Source organism: Pan troglodytes, chromosome 19 (genome assembly GCF_028858775.2).
Source record: "Pan troglodytes isolate AG18354 chromosome 19, NHGRI_mPanTro3-v2.0_pri, whole genome shotgun sequence".
Taxonomy (NCBI): Eukaryota; Metazoa; Chordata; class Mammalia; order Primates; family Hominidae; genus Pan; species Pan troglodytes.
In genome coordinates this window covers 28,331,491-28,350,603 of record NC_072417.2, presented here as the reverse complement: position 1 = coordinate 28,350,603, position 19,113 = coordinate 28,331,491, and the positions used below count along the sequence as shown (strand labels likewise).

Sequence of the window (19,113 nt, the reverse complement as noted above, 5' to 3'; positions counted from 1 at the left end):
GTGAGATACTGAGAATGCAATTCCAGTGGGGGTGGGATGGGGATTGGGCGGTGGAAGGACAAGCCCGGGGGAGGAGGTGGCATCGCCCCCCTAGTTCCCATCCACCACCACCCCCAGTGCTGTGGTTTATTTGCCTAGGCAGCTCTTCTGGGCCAAGGGGCCAGGGGACTGGGGTGGAGAGGCGAGGTGATGGGAAAGGCTGTTCTGGGGCTTCCTGCCCCCTCACTCCTGGGGAAGGGGGGTAGCTGCCATCACCCGCAGGCCTTTCCACTGCAGCCCTTTCCTTGGGTATGTGTGTTATTCTGGGGGAAGATCTGTTATTTGCGGAGAAGGGAGGCAGCTGCCTACTTCACAGGTCAAGACAGAGTTAAAAACAAAACCACAGCAAATTCAACACCCCGTGTCCTTCAGGGACTTTCCATGACACCTTCCTTCCCCCCTCTCCCCTAAGCCAGGGAGCACCTCCCCAGAGGGCCTCCCCACCCCAGGTGCAGTGGCTTTTGGCTTTTATGCAAACAACTGTCTGATCCCGGAATGCTCCACAGCCCTAACTGTGGCCTGGGCCGAATGTGCCCCTCCACCATCCCTTGGGCCAGTGTTTCTGGTCTTCCTGGAGCTGTGACCTCCACTCTTCCTCAGACCCTGGATTCTGAGGGACAGGAGATGAAGGCAGGAAGCTAAGTCCTTTCCCCCTGCCTGCCCTCGGGTGGCAGTTGCCTGCAGGTGGAGGGTTTGGGCACAGCAACCTAAGTGAATGGTCCGGGGTTTTGAGTGATGGGGGAGGGGGAGAAGGAGGGTGCAGGTGTGGGGTGGCCTCCACTGCCAGGCCCACCACCCTCTAGGGCATTGAATTAGCTCCCAAGATCAGGAAGGAAAACTCTTCTCAGGCTGGGAGTCCATTCAACCCCAACGCCAGTGTGGACCTCCGGTCCTGCTCACTGGCAAAGGGGGTCAGGATCTCCCTGTCTCCCTCTCTTCTGCCTGAGCTGCTTCTGCTTTGGGGAGGGATTGGGGATGGGGAAGACCATATAATCTTCTCTCCAGGGCTGAAAACCAGCTACTGAGGGGCCGTTTTTGAATGTATTCAGTGCTAAAATGCAAAGGCAGGGTGCCATGCCATTCCTTTCTCCTCCTCAGCTTGAGCAAGACTGGGAAACCTGTAGGAGACCCTCAGCCAGTTTGGACATTTTGGAGTGCTGATGGGAGGGACATGATGCTGATCATGGAGCCAGAGGACGCTGGTGCCAGCCTAGCCCCACATTTGTTAGTCTTAAAACTTCAGACAATCTTTCTCATGCCTCTTCCACAGAAGACGGAAAATGGAGGGTGCTTTAGATGAGGCTGAGCAGAAGGCCAGACTGTCTCTCTACTTTCTCTAACGTTTTCTAAGAGAGAACACAATGATGATGGAAAGAAAGCAGCCTCATCCCTATGCCATTCTCCTAGGACTTTTCCCCCTAACACCTTCGGTTTGGGTCTCCAAGTATCTAAAAACTGTATTTAAATATGGTCGAGTTTAAGGACTGCAACTCAAGTTTCCCAATGTGGATGTCTGTGAGCCCCCACACATGAAAAAGTCAGAACTTGACTGTATTTTAAGGAGAATCTCTGTTGAGGGAGGAAGGCAGAGCAGTGACTTGGAATAGGGGTGCACCGTGCTGAATGTGCTGATCATGCTAAGACCAGGTCCTCAACCTCCTCCAGTTTCCTTAGTGAACTAAGGACCAGTGGAACCAGGAACCCTATCTTGTGGGTTACAGGGGCCAGCAGCAGGATCACAGTGGTAGGCTCAGCAAGGCGTCAGGTGAGAACCTTTATTTCAGTGATAATTCATTTTTCTTGATAACTGGACTTTAAGAAATAGAGGGGCAAAATTAAGAAAGTATTCCTTGGGGCGGGATGAAACCCTTCTACATCCTGACACCAGCAGCCACAAATCATAAGTGATAAGGATGCACAAGGACTAATTTCAAACATACCAGGATTTTTTTATTTTTCAGTGTAAAAATCAAACATGATAAACCTAGAAAACTATCAGCAGGGCTATTTCTTACAGGGTTCCAGCAAGGGTTAGCATTGTTACATTTCAGAAGCTGACTTTCTTTAAACCATCTTTACAGAGGAGTAAACTTCACAGTCCCACACATGGCTGGGCTCCGGGTAGAACTCCATAGGAGTGACGAGGGAAAGTCACCACTGGGCAGGGAGGGCATTTCTGAGAAATGCAGATGAGAGGAGAGGCTGTGAGCACAGGCTGTGTCAAAACCCAGGGCAAGGGCTCCCTCCCGCCTTCCCTCCCAGTGGGAAGGCCACCCTGAGCCCCAAACCACATTCTGTTCCTTCCTCGTCATTCTGCAGACAATGGTCATCCACAGACCACACGTGTGGTGGCTTTGGCAACCAGAAATTTAAAATAAGCTATGGTTTTTCCAGTAGCCAAAATGATCCTGCACCAAAGCTCATAGACTGAGAACCTGAGCATGCAAAACCACAGTCTGGGTGAAGGGATGTCTGCTTTGTAAATGACCTGCTAATTCTTTGCAACCCACAGTAATTTGGTTTCTGTGAACCCACAGAAGCAGGCCCACCAAAAAGGGCCTTGTCTGCTAGCCTGGAGTATACATGAGTCACTGGCGGTGGGATCAGTCATTTTTTAGGCTGCCCCATTTTCCTAACATGTTAAAATGTGTGTTCTCAGTCTTTTCAAGAGAGGAAGAAGCAAAGCGGCACTTACAGAGTGTGAGATAGACACAGATCTGTGGCGAGGGATTGGGGAAGATGGGTGGCATCTTGGGACTCTCTCCAGGCTTTCTGGAGTGGGGTCAGTGGAGAGATGAACAGTGAGAAACATTTGAAATAACTCAAGTTTTGGAGCAGCGGGGGGTGGGGTACTAATGGCTGAGGACTCACAGACAGTGAGGGAGCAAAGCGCTTTGACTTCCCTGGGTGCGACACCATGAAGTGTCTATAGCACGTGGTTAGCTCACGCTGGTTCCAAGGGTCAGCAGATCCTCTGCCCTTGTGCATTAAAACAACATGAAGGAAACTGTTAGAGATCAGTTACCTCCATAATTCATTTGTAAAGGAATTACTATTATGATCTAGTATGATCTTGGGATATTTTTCATGTCTTTAAATTTAGGACACGTACATTTTCCACTGAAAATTTACAATCATCCAACATAATGCACACCACCCCTCAAAGGTAACATTAGCTCATATACAAAATCATGGAAAACCTCACAACATCCTTGGAAGGTAGATATTGTTATATCCTTACAAAAATTTAATACACCCATTAACATTCCTATTTCAAATAGCTCATTCGATATCAACACATAAGACAACCCACAATTGTGATACAGTATTAAGAAGAAACTCAGGCCAGCCGCGGTGCCTCACGCCTGTAACCCCAACACTTTGGGAGGCTGAGGTGGGCAGATTACTTGAGCCCAGTTCAGGACCAGCCTGGGCAACATGGTGAGACCCTGTCTCTACAAAAAGTACAAAAATTAGCTGGGTGTGGTGACCCACGCCTGTAGTCTCAGCTAGTTGGGAGGCTAAGACGGGAGGATGGCTCGTTGCTTGAGCCCAGGAGGTTGAGGCTGCAAGTGAGCCTTGATTGTGCCACTGCACTCAGCCTGGGGAAACAGAGCGAGACTTTGTCTCAAAAAGAAAAAAAAAAGAGGAAACTTGTATCCAATTTATTCAAACTGCAAAACCCTGTGTATCTTCATAACAATGGTGGGGCAAAGACTATCTACAGCTGGGGCAAGGGAGAGGCACAGTCTTGTGTTACTTTACAAGCTCTCAGAAGTTTAAAGCCCACAATTGTCCTTCAGGCTCTTCTGAGTCCATGGTCCTAAAGGGTCAGGAGTCCTGAACCCTGGGCTTATTCTCAGAACCATTCAGTCGTGCTGCCTTGGAGAACAGAGTCCTTTTCCTGAGGTGGCCCAGGTCCAGCTGCTGGTTTCAGATCAAAATTGTCCTCCTTCATCGGCACTTATATCTCAAATCATTCTCCTTGTCTGAACTCTGGATATAGAGGTTTTTTGAACTATACTTTCTGTGTGAACACAAAAATAGCTTCCAATTCTCTAAAAGATGAGGTATCACTATATATCGGGTTTTTTTCTTCTGTTCCTGGTGCTAACTTTTAGGACAAAGTTTCACCACTCCCTTTTCTCTTCTTGAGCTCACAAGTCCCGATGCTGACTCTTTGAGTCCTCAGATAGCCAGGCTCTTTCACATCTTGAGTGTCCCAGAGTTTCCAAATCTCTGCTAGAGTCCAACATACCTCTTCTCAGTGGGGTACTCTTTAAAGTGAGGACTTAAACATTTCCATTGTGGTCTTATCACCTGGGATTATATGCAACAGTACTACTTTTTTCCTTAAAACATTCTTTTTTTTTTTTTTTTTTTGAGATGGAGTCTCACTCTGTTGTCCAGGCTGGAGTGCAATGGCGCGATCTCGGCTCACTGCAACCTCCACCTCCCAGGTTCAAGCAATTCTCCTGCGTCAGCCTCCCGAGTAGCTGGGATTACAGGTGTGCACCACCACACCCAGCTAATTTTTGTATTTTTTTTTTCGAGATGGAGTCTCACTCTGTCACCCAGGCTGGAGTGCAATGGCACGATCTCGGCTCACCACAACCTCCTCCTCCCGGGTTCAAGCGATTCTCCTGCCTCAGCCTTCTAAGTAGCTGGGATTACAGGCATGTGCCACCACGCCCGGCTAATTTTGTATTTTTAGTAGAGACAGGGTTTCTCCATGTTGGTCAGGCTGGTCTCGAACTCCCAAACTCAGGTGATCCGCCCGCCTTGGCCTCCCAAAGTGCTGGGATTACAGGCGTGAGCCACCGCACCTGACCCTCCTTAAAACATTCTAAACCTCACATTCAGTAGGGCTTGGGGAGGTGGGGGTGGTGCAGGAAATAGGAGAATAATAGTGATACAGATGCTACCTGGAAAAACTTTGTTCTGTCTGTTCCTCACGAAACAAAGCCGAAAAGAAAAACTTTATGTGGATGTGAGATTTGATAGTAACACAGTGTTTCAACTGAGCAAAATTTTGTGTTTTTAAACATTTCTGTTTGCCAAAGAAATCTGAGGTTGTGGCTGGGCGCAGTGGCTCTTGCCTGTAGTTCCAGCACTTTGGGAGGCTGAGGTGGGCAGATTGCTTGAGCCCAGGATTTTGAGACTAGCCTGGGCAGTATGGCGAAACGCCATCTCTGCAGAAAAATACAAAAAAAATTAGCTGTGCATGGTGGTGTGCCTATAGTCCCAGCTACTTGGGAGGCTGAGGTAGGAGGATTGTTTGAGCCTAGGAGATCAAAATCTGAGGTCATTTTATATCTGGCCCATTTTGAGTATGGGCCTAACAAAATGTTAAGCACTGCATTTAAAAGGTGAGAAATTTTGTCACTGACAAAGTCAGAAGCTGTGTCAGGAACAGCTCACAGTGGGTCATAAAGCATAAGATTAGCTGGCTTATCTGTGCCAAGGCGAATGTCTTTTTGGGAGAATAACTTGAGGAAACTAAAGACTGATGAGTTCATTTTCTCTCTTTTTTTTTTCTGGTGGTAGTGGTGGGGGCTCACGGGAGAGACACTTCTATTTAGTTTTCTCTCCGTAGGAAGTACCGATGCAACACTTCAGGTAGTGACAGAAAACATTTGGAGAGCTGGGCACTGTTTGTGCATGCCTGTAATCCCAGCTACTTGGGAGGCTGAGGCAGGAGGATTGCTTGAGCACAGGAGTTTGAGTCTGGCCTAGGCAACATAGTGAGACCCTGGTCCTCTAAAATATACATACATATGTATATATATATATATACAAAAAAAAAAAAATAAATTAAAAAATTAAAAAACACCTGGAGCACTGGTTCTGTTTCTTTTCCACCCTCAGCCCAGTTCTGTCACCTTGGCTGCAAGGAAACTTTGCCTGGGTTTTTTTGTTTGTTTCTTTTTGTTTTAGACAGAGTTTCGCTCTTGTTGCCGAGGCTGGAGTGCAGTGGTGCCATCTCGGCTCACTGCAACCTCCGCCTCCCGGGTTCAAGCGATTCTCCTGCCTCAGCCTCCTGAGTAGCTGGGATTACAGGCATGCGCCATCATGCCCGGCTAATTTTGTATTTTTAGTAGAGATGGGGGTTTCTCCATGTTGGTCAGGCAGGTCTCGAACTCCCAACCTCAGGTGATCTGCCTACCCCAGCCTCCCAAAGTGCTGGGATTACAGGCGTGAGCTATCGCGCCCGGCCCTTTGCATGGGTTTGGTTGTTCCTCAGACCGTGGCCTCCTGGGTGTATGGTGGAAAGCCCGCCTGATAAGAGGCTGGTGGGAAATGAAGGAGAGGGGCCTACAAGGCTCTTGTTCAGAGGGAGTCTGCATGAGAAAGTACAGGTACTATCTGAAGCTGCTCCAGGGCTTCAGTGCCCAGCAGTGGCAGATGCAAGTCCTGACTCTGCCCTTCTGCTAAGATTCTCCTTCACCCTCACCTCCCCAGCCCTGGCAATGGGTTGGTTAATTAGTACAGCATAAGGGGTATGTACAGAAGGCAGCGTTTATCTGTGTGATGGTAACCACTGCATATCTGGTTCAACTTCAAGACTTAAGGATGCAGAGTTTCCACACATAAATTTTTTTCTGGAATTGATAGGCCCCAATCTAGGCTCAGAATGCCACAAAGAAAGTGCCTTTGTGAGTGGTCACCTTACTCCGAAAACTAACCTCAGAAGAATAGAAATCATGCAGCAAATTCATTAGTCACAGGAAAAAGGAGGATCATATCTATAAAAAGAGTCCCCAGGCTGGTGGAATGGGCCTTGGTTTCACAATCTTGAGATGCAAAAGGTGGTCTCAGGCTGGGCGCGGTAGCTCATGCCTGTAATCCCAGCACTGTGGGAGGCCAAGGCGGGCAGATCACCTGAGGTCAGGAGTTTGAGATTGGCCTGGCCAACATGGTGAAACCTTGTCTCTACTAAAAATACAAAAATTAGCCGGGCTTGGTGGTGAGCACCTGTAATCCCAGCTACTTGGGAGGCTGAGGCAGGAGAATTGCTTGAACCCGGGAGGCAGAGGTTGCCGTGAGCCGAGATCGTGCCACTGCACTCCAGCCTGGGCAACAGAGCGAGAGACTGTCTCAAAACAAAAGAAAACAAAAAAAGTTGGTCTCCTCTGCAAAGACTTGAACACTAATCTGGTGGAAAGGCTTCCTTTCCCTCGTTTTCTCTTCTACTAATCCCTGCTTCCAAATTCTCTTTCTCTTGTCCCTTGAAGAACCAACAGGATGTGCGATATTTCAAGAACGTAATGAGCAACTCCTCTTTCACAAAGGGAATAAGCAATCTGGCATAGCTTGGAGTCTAGTATTACGGAAATACAGTGATATACTGAAGACTACACACCAAAATACATCCATTCCTTTAGCTGAAGTCTCAAACATGTTGGGACTGTTGCCATGGAATTTCATAAAACCTTTTTTCCTGAGACAGACGCCATGCCACAAAGAAGGATAAGCCATTTGTGCAGTCTGAGGTGGAACATTTTAATTACTGGCAGCACATAGACGAGTTGAGTTGGAGCCGAATGCATAAGCCCCTTAGAAATAAAACACTAATCTACCAGGAATTTGGGATTCTTGGCTCTGGTAGAAATGTTACAAATTAAGCTGACTCTTAATTTGTAAATAGGCTCCATGAAGTTGTCCCTGGAAGCAGAATTTATTTTCCCTAACATAATTTCTTAAAAAGTAAAAAAAAAAAAAGAAGGCTTTGGCAAACAGCTGCATGTGCCAATTTGTGTGTATGCTTTGTGGCAAGATCAAAATACCTTTCTGTTTTTTGTTCCTCTCCACCACCTTCTTCACATTCACAACTCAGTGGTTAAAGGAAAAACTTAACACACCATTTTCATACCAAAGGAATGTGAAACATGTATTCATATAAATACTCTTCTGCTTAATATCCATACATTAGGAGGTTTAAAAAATACCTTGTGGTTACTGCATAATCACATATGAATTAAAGCTAGAAGGGACCTAAGAGAACATTGAAATCTAATTCCTATTTTATGGATGAGGAAACTGAGTTTTTTTTTGTTTTTGTTTGTTTGTTTTTGTTTTGTTTTGTTTGAGACAGGGTCTCACTCTGTCGCCCAGACTGGAGTGCAGTAGTGTGATCTCCACTCACCGCAACCTCAACCTCCCAGGCTTAAGCGATTTTTCTGCCTCAGCCTCCGGAGTAGCTGGGATTACAGGCGTGTGCCACTACTGCCCAGCTAATTTTTGTATTTTTAGTAGAGACAGGGTTTCACCATGTGGGTCAGGCTGGTCTCGAACTCCTGACCTCAAATGATGCGCCTGCCTCGGCTTCCCAAAGTGTTGGGATTACAGGTGTGAGCCACCGAGCCTGGCCGGAAACTGAGTTTTAAGAGTTAAATAAGGCTGGGTGTGGTGGCTCACACCTGTAATCCCAGCACTTTAGGAGGCTGAGGTGGGCTGATTGCTTGAGCCCAGGAGTTCAAGACCAGCATGGGCAACATAGTGAGACCCCTATCTCTACAAAAAGAACAAAATTTAGCCAGACATGGTGGTGTGCACTTGTTGTCCCAGTACTCAAGAGGCTGAGGTGGGAGGATCACCTGAGCCTGGGGAGGTCGAGGCTGCACTGAGCCATGATTGCACCACTGCACTCCAGCCTGGGCAACAGAGTGAGATCCTGTCTCAAAAAAAAAAAAAAAAAAGTTAAACGATTTACTCAAAGTCACATAGCTAATTAGCAAGCATTTTGTGACCTCCTATTCCAGTGCTAATTTTACCATGATAACAGCACTCCTCCTGATAGTATGTACACATTATGAGTGACAAGGATGACTTATACATCTGCAGAACCGTGATCAGACTTTCAGGAATTATCATGGAATACAGCAGTTCCATTTAAATGGGAAAAAAAGGGCCGAAGCCTGCCTGATCAAGGAGAACCTCTCAATAGAGGTGTCCCTCCTCACCCCATTCCGGAGCTCAACTCCGATCTAAACACACATGCCATCTATCTCCAATTCCTCTCCTGTGGGGAGGGGGAGGCTGAGCCATACTTTTTGGACTTTTTTTGTGGAAAAAAATCATTGGCAAATTTGCTTTGGGTCTGTATCACCAATTCTCCATGAACTCTTTCAAGAAGTTTTAGGTAGCTGTTTTTTGTTTGTTTGTTTTCTGTTGGTGCTGCCAAACAATTTCCCCCTTTATACCCTTGCTCTGCCAACCTTGACCAAAGGAAAGCGATGTCATCATCCACAGTGGACAAATTTCTGGAGTTTCGATGATGGTCTATATTTAAAACCATGAGTTCTTCTGGCATAGATTTTCTTCTATAGACAACTGGTTTAGCCCAAAGCAGCTCAGCTTTTCACTGGAGATGGGAAGGTAAAGGACAGAAGCAGAAGTGCCATCAGATGACATTTTTAAAGAATGTTGTGATAGGAAATGGATCTGATGCTTGGAGAATGGGGTCTTCAGTTACTCGTAACAGATACTTATTTTATGGCTGTTCTTTTACTTACTCTTAGACTGTCATTTAGATTAGGGAGATTAGATCTTAACCCTTCAGTCTGTGAAGGGCAGAAGGGTGAGGCTTCCCAGCAAGGTCAGCTGGTCAGCTCTTCCTCTTTGTGGATTTGCATGTATGACTGAAAGGCTTTTCCACGTGTGGTTGATATATCTCAGAAAGAATGTTTCATATAGCACATCTCCGGGACCACTCATTCCACTACTGTAGAAGATAATGACCAAATACCTTTTTGGCTTTTAAATTCCATAAAATTCAAGTCCCTGATGGGAAAACAAAGGTTTCACAAAAGTAATAATATGCTATACCTGCGAATAATTTCTGAAGGAAGACAGTTTCTCTGGCTACCCCTGTGAACACAGCTAAAAATGGTATGAAAAGAAGTTTGGAACTGAGTATGTTTTGAGAGCAATCTGTTAGGCGAGGTCATTGGTTTTTAGAAACGATGCTGAATACGTAGGAGCAATCCCTGAGACCAGATATTCACTTCAGCAGGGCTCTGTGTTCTCCTCTGGCTATGTGAGACGAGAACTCATACCGATCATGGCTTCGATATCCACACATGTTACACTCGAAAGGGTCACGGAAGCCGTGGCAGCCCATGTGAATCGTGAACATCACATAGTCCAGGAAGAGGACGCGGCAGTGGTCACACCGATACACATCCATCACCTCCCCTTCCTTGTTGATCACTTTGACGGAGTCTCTTGGGCAGATGGGCGGGGGCTTGAGGAGTTCGTAAGAGCGGGGAACCTCCTTCAGAAGTGGCATCCCATTGCGGGCCCGAGGCAGGACCATGTGATTTTGCTGATAGATGTGATTCTGGCGTTCTTCATGGTTGCTGTCAGTGTCCGTGGAGTCGTGGCCACTATTGTTGGGAGAGAGGCCTCTCTCAGAAGGCACGCTCTTCTCTGGAAGGTGGATGCTTTTCTTTTCCAGCTCTTGAGGGGCACCGTTTGACATCTCAGCCCGGGTGAGGGCTATGGGATACATGCTGCTGATAACTGGAACCATCTCCGAGGTGGGAGCAGGCGGTGTCTGGACCAAGGGGCGCAGGGCTTCGGCGCCAAGATAGCTGATGGCGTTATTGATGGCTTGGTCCATCATGCGGGTCTGTATGAGCTCACTCTCTTTCTCATACATGTAACTTGAATTATAGTTGACATCAAAGCAGTGGCGCTTCTCACCTGGAACAAGTGACAGAAAGGGTTACAAAGGGAACACTGCCAAGGCAGAGAGTTTGTAAATATTTTCTAGAGACCTCAAAAAGGGAGGAGAATTAAGTTGCCTGCTGCTCAAGAAGACCAAGCCTGGCAGAATGGTTTCCCATGGTGCTGTCTCAGGGGACGCTGGTCGGCAGCAACATGTTTGGATGGTTAAAATAAAGCCAGCAGGCAGAAGAGAGGGGCAGAGATGTGGTTCAGTTGAGGCCACATGGTAAGGTATGCCCACTGCATGTTAGAGGGGAGCCCTCAAGAAAGGAGGGAAAGAAGCAGGACACTAGGATGGGGCTAGAGGGACAAGGGAGCCACCAGCCCACAGGAGCCTGGGACTTCTGCTATAGTTCATGATCTCTTAAGACACAGTCGGCTCCCAACTCTTATTTTGCTTTTGCTTGTTATTTTCTGCTTGCAATATTAGGTAGCCAGGGGGACAGAAGTGCTGCAAAGAGTGGGGACACTCGGTGCCTCACCTCGGCAGCTTTTTAAATAGCTACAGAGATAGAGAAAATAGCCCCCCAGACTCCAACTGGCTACTCCCCAAACTCACCAGTCCTGGCTGACTGAGACTGAAGTGAAAGAGCTTCAAATGTAGAAAGTTTGAGAAAAGTTTTCTTGAGAAGAGATCATGGTCTTTGTCCCTTTCCTAACGTGTGTTTCTCTTCCTTTGCTTGGCAAGTGTATCTCTGATACACATGTGATCATTAGGGCCTATCTCACACTTAACTGAAAAAATATACTTGTGGTCACCCTCTCCTACTTCTCATGTCAAACTGCTGAGAAGTTTTGAAAACAGAGTTTAGCCACCTTCAGAGTGTGTGGGTGTTGTGTGTTAGAAAACAGAGGCTCTCTGGTCACAGGGAAGGCAGGGATGGGGACTGCAGTGAGGGCAGATGTGCTCAGTGGTGAGTGGTGGGGAGAGGGGAGAGAAAGCGAGGAAGTGGAGCCGAGTGCTGGAGGTGAGGCTGAGGTCACTGTTGAGCCTCTCCATTCTGTCAGCTTGGATCCTGGAGGGATTTGCTAAACCATATCCTTCTATAATGTTTCCTAGTCATGTTGAGATTCCAAAATTTGTCACTGCCCTACAGTAAAGGGTTCAGCAATGAAAATAAAGAAGAAGAAGAAAAAATGCCATGAGAAAACAAAAGGATTGGAAGAACCAGTTCCTGTTCTTGAGGTGTCTCCAACCTAGTGGATGAGAAATAAGACCTATATATATATAGAACTCGAGAAAAAGTATAAGTTAAAAGTTGGCCGGGCACGGTGGCTCAGGCCTGTAATCCTAGCACTTTGGGAGGCTGAGGAGGGAGGATCACTTGAGCCCAGGAGTTCAAGACCAGCCCGGGCAACATGGAGGAACCTTGTCTCTACAAAAAAATACAAAAATTAGCCAGGCATCTGTAGTCCCAGCTACTCAGGAGGCTGAGGTGGGAGGATCACCTGAGCCTGGGAGGCAGAGATTGTAGTGAGCTGAGATGGCACCACTGCACTCCAGCCTGGGTGGCAGAGTAAGACCTTGTCTCAAAAAAAAAAGTGGTAAAAGGACTGCTTTGCTCTATGGAGGTCTTTGCTTTTATTCTAAATGCCCACATTTGAGGCATTTAGGCAGGGAAGTAACGTGTTCTTTAAAAAGAATAATAAGGTAACATACAGGCATCGGTGAGACAATTTGGTATAAATTGTATATTTAGGCATTAAGGGAATGCAGAAACTTCAGAAGTACTTGGGGAAGGGAAAGCATTCTTGGAAAATCTAAATTTTGAGAAGGGTCTTGATGAACTGGAAGAGTTTAGATTTTCAGAGAAGCGGGAGAGGACATCCTAGTTGAGGAGGAGTGCAGGAATGAAGGCAGAGAGGTGGGACTACACGGGACATGCGCAGACAGCGAGTCTGGCTGAAACACGATCAAGAAGTATGAAATACAGTATTTCTCAGGCTTCACTCTTCCTTCGCATTCTGCAATATCCACACACCAGGGCAGTGTGGTGGTTGAGAGAATAAACTCTGGTGTCAGATGGGCTGGGTTTGATGCTGGCTCCATTGGTCACCAGTTTTGTGACCTTGGGCAAGTCACTTAACCTGTGTTCCGTGTCCTCATGTAAAGTGAAGATAATTGTATGTACCTCACAGGGTCACTGGAAAGCACTTAGAACAGGGCCTGCCACATGGAAAACACTTGGTAAATGCTTGGGTTTTTTCCTGTTTGATTTGGTTCACATTTTCTTTCTTTCTTTTTTTTTCTAAAATAAATGTGGTTTTTAAGGAAACTTTATATCACTAACATAAACGGAAAACCAGAATCACTTTCCACAAGTAGAAGGTAACTATGAAAAATAAAGACAATGAAACAGAGCATTTCATTAAATTTTGATCGGATACTACTGTGAGTACTTGGAGACTAAGATCCCTTACCCCTTTGTTAAAAACAGAGATTACCAAGTGTGAGATTCGTGTTAAAGACAACTGGCATCAAATTAAGTCTAAATTTTTCTCCTTAGTATGATCCGGGAGACTGAAAGAGAACTGGAAAGAAAATAATTGTCCTGCTGTGTGGACCCAGGTTTTTAAATGCTCCATATGCTTGCTGGCAATTTGCATCCTACATTTGGGGAAACACTGAAAAAAGATAATGCATGGTAGGACCGAATGGTGGGCATTCCGAATGGCCCACTGTAGGGTGTGAATCTGAACCAAGAGCCAAGGCTACCTGCCCTTGAGAAAGACAGGTTTGTGGTTAACGTAACAGCAATGTGTAAGGCAGACCAGAACAGTGAGAAATTGGAGCCAGAAGAACCAGCTAAAAGATCTATTCCCATGAGATGAATTTGTCTTTGCATCCCCACAAGCAGCTGACCTTAAGGCCAACCTGATAGTTTCCAGAGAAATACCTGAGAGAGAAAAAAAATATGCAAACGAAAACACCCTGTCTTGGAAACTCAATGAGAAGCAACAGCAGAGTAGACCTTGGCCAAAGTAATCAATGTTTTTTATTTTCAGTTTCCAGATTGGATATATCTTTGGTCAAGGCCATCTGGAAGACTGAGAACATGAGAGCCAGCTAAGGTCACAGACATTCATTCCCTAGAATGTGACACAGAAATGATGAACTTCGGTTTCTTGGCCTTTTTAAGGTTATTGGTTATTTTCCACTGTGGCCACCTCTATTCATCTCCGTAAATACCAGGGGTCCTTGAGAAACTTTTTCTCTTTTCACCCAACAGAGAGGCTCCAGAAGGTTTCTGGGTGGGGTAGGCACATCACAAACTCTGATTTTATCCTTTCTCCCAAGAGTTTGCTTTACTTAACAAGGCCTACAATTTCACAATCTATACCACCTGCAGCATATGTCAGAAAACAGCTGAGTGCTAAAATTGTAAAAGGCAAAACATTAAGAGGAAGATAAACCCCTGGATGAGTGGAAATATGTGACTGAATTCTGTAGTTAACACAGACCATTGTTCATTGTTAAGGAGATGGGGCAGCCTCAGATGTTCACGTGCATGCAACTTGCAATCATCAGATCCCCTCGTCTCTGAGTTACGGTAACTTGAGCAGTGCAGATGATTATCAGTCACCTGTAGACACGATGACTCAATGTGTATGAAACTCAGAAAGGGTAAACTACAGTAATTGAAAAGCCAACAGCTCACGTTTCTTTAGTAACACACTCATAAAAAAGGTTAGTCAAACCACAAAAGTGTAACTGCTTCCAAACCTGCACAGAGCATCTGGTCCAGCTTCTAGTCAAAATCACACCACGCCTTTGAATGATTCATGATACCAGCTTCAGGCTGAATTAGAGGTCTTCTTCCAACAAAAATACAAACGGCAACAGCAAGTCCTAAGTTTAGAAACTAAGGCTGCCTGGTTGGGCCATTCCCTACCTGTGGTTCTTTTTAAAGGTGTCAATGTCTTATATCTTGGCTTTGTTAACTCTAAACTAAGAAACCACCTGACCTGAACTGATGCAATGTGGTGAGGACATATGGTTGTTGGCTTCTAAGTGCCAACTTGGAAGTACAGAATCACAGGCTAGAGCTAAAAGGGCCCTTAACTGAGCAAGTGGATTCAGAACTCTGTCTGCAGGGTTGAGGGGGAAGACCCAACACCCTAATATGTTTACTTCTGGTCTTTATATTTCACAGTACCTTGCACTGTGCCTTATATACAATAATCCCAATAATGATAAGTACTATTTATTGAGCCCCTGCTGTATCCACCGTGCCATCCTAGATACTTTGCATACTGTCTCATTTTACCAGCCCATTAGGGGTTGATACATTTTTTTTTTTTTTTGAGACAGAGTCTTGCTCTGTCACCCAGGATGGAGTGCAATGGTGCGATCTCGACTCACTGCAACCTCCGTCTCCTGGGTTCAAGTGATTCTCTTGCCTCAGCCTCCCAAGTGTCTGGGACTACAGGCACGTGCCACTATGCCTGGCTAATTTTTGTATGATACCTTTTAAGGCATGAATTATCATCTCTTAGATGAAGAACCTAAAGCACAAACAGTTTGATTCACTTTCCAAGATTGCCCAGTTGGTGAACAGAGAACCAGGATGTAATCCAAGAGCCCACATATCCCAGTATATGTTTGAGTGTTAACTGATGTTTCCTGGCTGCTACCTTGCCCATGGCTGCACAGCCCCACCACCAGCAGTGACTTCAGGTTTTCCGCTGTGATGGTTCCCATAGCAGAGGGAAAGGGGGCTTAGTGGCAGCAACTGCTTTTTCCACATGGACCAGCACATGCACTCAAGAAGTATATGCTGCGCAGAGTTGTTATGATATCTATAAAGTGCTTAGCAGTGCCAGGCATGTGTAAGCACTCTATTCCCATTATTTGCTTAGCACCATGGTTAGGTGATTTGAGGAATACAACAAAATTGCAATCCACTAGAGGAGATGCAGCATGTACATCATTTCATGACAAATCATATCCTTAATGCTACATGGTAGAACAAAACATAGAGTAGCCAAGAGAGTGGAAAGAGAAAACTGAATTACTTCTCAAATATGCCACACTTAATATGGGGCAAAGATTCATCTATTCTTTAAAGTCTCCTTGAAATCAGAGGTGGTGGTAGTGACGGTGGTGGAGACAGTCATATCTATAATAAGAAGCAGACTAGTAAACTCGCCTGGAGTGCAGAGGGAGGATGGAGCAGAGAGAGAACACAGGGGTATGGGAATGTAGACAATGTGTGCTTCTTTTTATTTTTTATTTTTGAGACAAGGTCTCACTCTGTTGCTCAGGTGGGATTGCAGTGGCGTGATCACAGCTCACTGCAGCCTCAACCTCCTGGGCTCAAGCGATACTCCCACCTCAGCCCCCTAAGTAGCTGGGACCACAGGCCCATGCCACCACATCTGGCTAAGTTTTTGATTTTTTTTTTTTTTCACAGACAGAGTTTCACTATGTTGCTTGGGCCAGTCTCAAATTCCTGAGCTCAAGTGATCCTCCCACCTTGGTCTCCTAAAGTGCTGGGATTACAGGCATGAGGCACTGTGCCTGGCCTACAATGTGTATTTTAAGGGCAGATGTGAGGGAGGCCATTCAGACAAGAGTGAGATATTACACAGAAGAGGGAGGAGGAGTTCACTGTGGCTGAAGTAAAGGACTGGTTGGCTGAAATGATAAAATTAGAAGAGGTAAGTTGAAGACAGATTGTGGAGGGCTCAGAAGGCCTGACTGAATGGTTTAGATTTGATTCCACTGGGAGCCATTGAAAGGTTTTTTTGAAGAGGGGGTCAAAATGATCGAACCTTTAGAAAAATAACAGAAATCCGATATTTAGAGTCACCATGATGGGGTAAGGTGAAATATTCAGGTCTTAAGTCTTAAAGTTCTTCAAGTCACTTAAATGTGTTTGCTGCTGCGTCATATAATTTCCCACAAGTGTTATCCCTCACTCTTACTATCAGCACACATCCAAAAGCAAATGAACAAAAAAGGCAGGAAAATGGAATATCCAACCATCATCATGGCTCTGATCTCAACCTAAGTGAAACTAACACTTCTTGCAGGAGGTGGAAAACAGAGGGGAGCCAGAGAACAAGAAGAAACAGGAAGGAGGAAAGAACAGAGAGAGCTGTGGGGGTGGCACTGGGGAAAGCTGAGCTGGAGACCACATTTGGTTGCTGCAGAAGTCTTTGTCCTCTGTGAGACACTGGGAAGTGCTGTGTGGATGTCATCTGTTCTCATGGAGTCACCAGGGAAGACTGTTCTTTTCTAAAGAGAACCACCCTTGAGGGAGAACAATTGCCCTTCTTCAAGGGTTTTTTTCCTCCTATCAATTTTCTTTTTTGTTTTTGAAACAGAGTCTTGCTCTGTTGCCCAAGCTGGTGCGATCTCGGCTTACTGCAACTTCTGCTTCCTGGGTTCAAGTGATTCTTGTGCCTCAGCCTCCCAAATAGTTGGGATTACAGGCACCCACCACCACACCTGGCTAATTTTTGTATTTTTAGTAGAGACAGGGTTTCACCATATTGGCCCGGCTGGTCTTGAACTCCTGACCTCAAGTGATCCACTTGCTTAGGACTCCCAAAGTGGGGAATTACAGGTGTCAGCCACTGCACCTGGCCTCTCCCACCAACTTTCAATGACCAGACTCCTTGCTGTCCAAAGCCCCGCGCATGACATGCACTGCTCTTGGTCACCTCCTGGGGAAGGAAGGGCCTGGACTGCAGTGCCTTATAGGCCGAGGTCTGGCGCTGCTCTGTCACCTGCCAGCTGTGTCACTCCACCTCTCTGATCCTCCTTCCTTCCATGGTAAAAGAGCCTCACTGGTGGTTCCTAATATCCCAAAAATACTATGACATTGTAATGCTTACAGGATTATGGACATCAGGCCTTTGGGAAGGGGTTGGAAAAATACTTTTTTTTCTCTTAGAAACAGGTATTAAAACTGCTTCCTGTTGCTGTTAACCAAAGCAGGCAATTTCTCATTAGTTACTTCACAGGGAGATCCGATGGTTTGTTGAAGTGTCAAAACCTCATTAACATGTTTACCACAGGTGAGTGAGATCTTTTTTTCATGTTCTTTTCGTTATGAAAACTTCCTTTAATAAAGTAATACATAAAACTTTTAAAATAAGGAGATGCTATGGTAACCACTTTGGTCTGAATAACATCTGTTTTTTTGGGAAAGAATAAAAATCAGGAGAAATATGCAGAAATGTAGTCATTTTTCTTCTGCATCCAAGAGAGAAATCCATTTTGAGCCAAGTATTTGAGGATGGCCTAGTTTGAAGTGTAGTCAAACAAGTTTATAACAGGAGAACAAGATTCAGAGAAAGGAAATCCCCTAAAGGACAGTATGTGCAAAGGAAGGTCTTCTTGTCCTTTGAAAAGAACAACTTAAACAGAATTATTCTGACAACGTAAAGATGGTGATTCCTGATGGACGTGTGTCCATTTTTTTTTCCCATTTGAAACAAAGACATACAAAATTTCTTGGAGAATTAGAAAAAAAAATATTTTTCTCCAACTTGAGAAATACATTTAGACTTGATCCAATCTGTCCCTCTTCCCCAGTTCATCTCTAATGGATGCAAAATGCTCCCTACTGGTAATTATCGCCAGCCCCCCTGAGATAGCAGCGGGCTGACCTGATGGTCTATTTTCACCTTTACCCTCACAGTTCAAGAGGTCAGGGAAGTCAAGGCTGGTCTGAGTGCTGTGCAACTGTCAGCAAGGATTAAAGGGAATGACTCATTCTTCCTTCACACCTTACCCATTGCCATTACCCTGGCAGCTGAATCTTCAAAAAACAGTGCCTTGGAGAGGAAATATAGGAGAAAGGAGAGAAGAGGAGAAGAGAAGGGAGGAGAGGAGGGAAGAGGAGGGGAGGGAACGAGAGGACAAGAGAGGAGAGGTGAGGTGAGGCGAGGCAAGGCGAGGGGAGATGGAGAGAAAACAGTAGCCCCATGTTTTACATCACTTCATCTCATACACTGCACAGTGTCACAAATAATGTTCCTTTCTCCCTCCGTTGACATTACTATTTTCTATCACAAAGGTTGATTCAATTAAATAATTTAAGGGGTTTCTTTTATTTTTAATTTTTAAAAACCTTTCAAACAAAAGTTTAGGATATAAGTTAATGCAAGAAGATTAGAACAGTGCCCAAAAACAAGAATACCATATATATGACAGGAACTCTTAACCTTCTGTATGATGAATGAATGGACAAAAGAGTGAGTGAACAAGTAGTACTGCCCTAAGTAAAACACATGAATGTCGGGCTAATGCGACTGTGTTTTAGATTCTCAGATTTATACCATCTTCCTAAAACAAAAAAGACTCTAAAAACCTAGGATATGGTTTATAGC

General features: G+C 45.4%; 1 protein-coding gene across 5 annotated transcripts in view; it reads right to left on the bottom strand.

Moving 5' to 3' along the window:
• Positions 1 to 1,967: 1,967 nt before the first annotated feature.
• IKZF3 (IKAROS family zinc finger 3) overlaps positions 1,968 to 19,113 on the bottom strand; it is a 107,840-nt gene continuing 90,694 nt past the window's right edge. For 2 of the 5 annotated variants that reach the window (XR_010152871.1, XR_010152872.1), the window contains 2 exons: positions 9,258 to 10,746; positions 1,968 to 2,215 (listed from right to left, as the gene is read on the bottom strand). Coding sequence is in view for 3 of the 5 variants with exons in the window: in XM_003953029.5 (XP_003953078.1) it covers positions 10,043 to 10,746 (704 nt within the window). In the remaining 2 variants the exon portion in view is untranslated. Of the gene's footprint in view, positions 10,747 to 19,113 lie in introns of all 5 variants that reach the window. The other 3 variants (XM_003953029.5, XM_009432251.5, XM_063798593.1) reach the window with 2 other exon arrangements.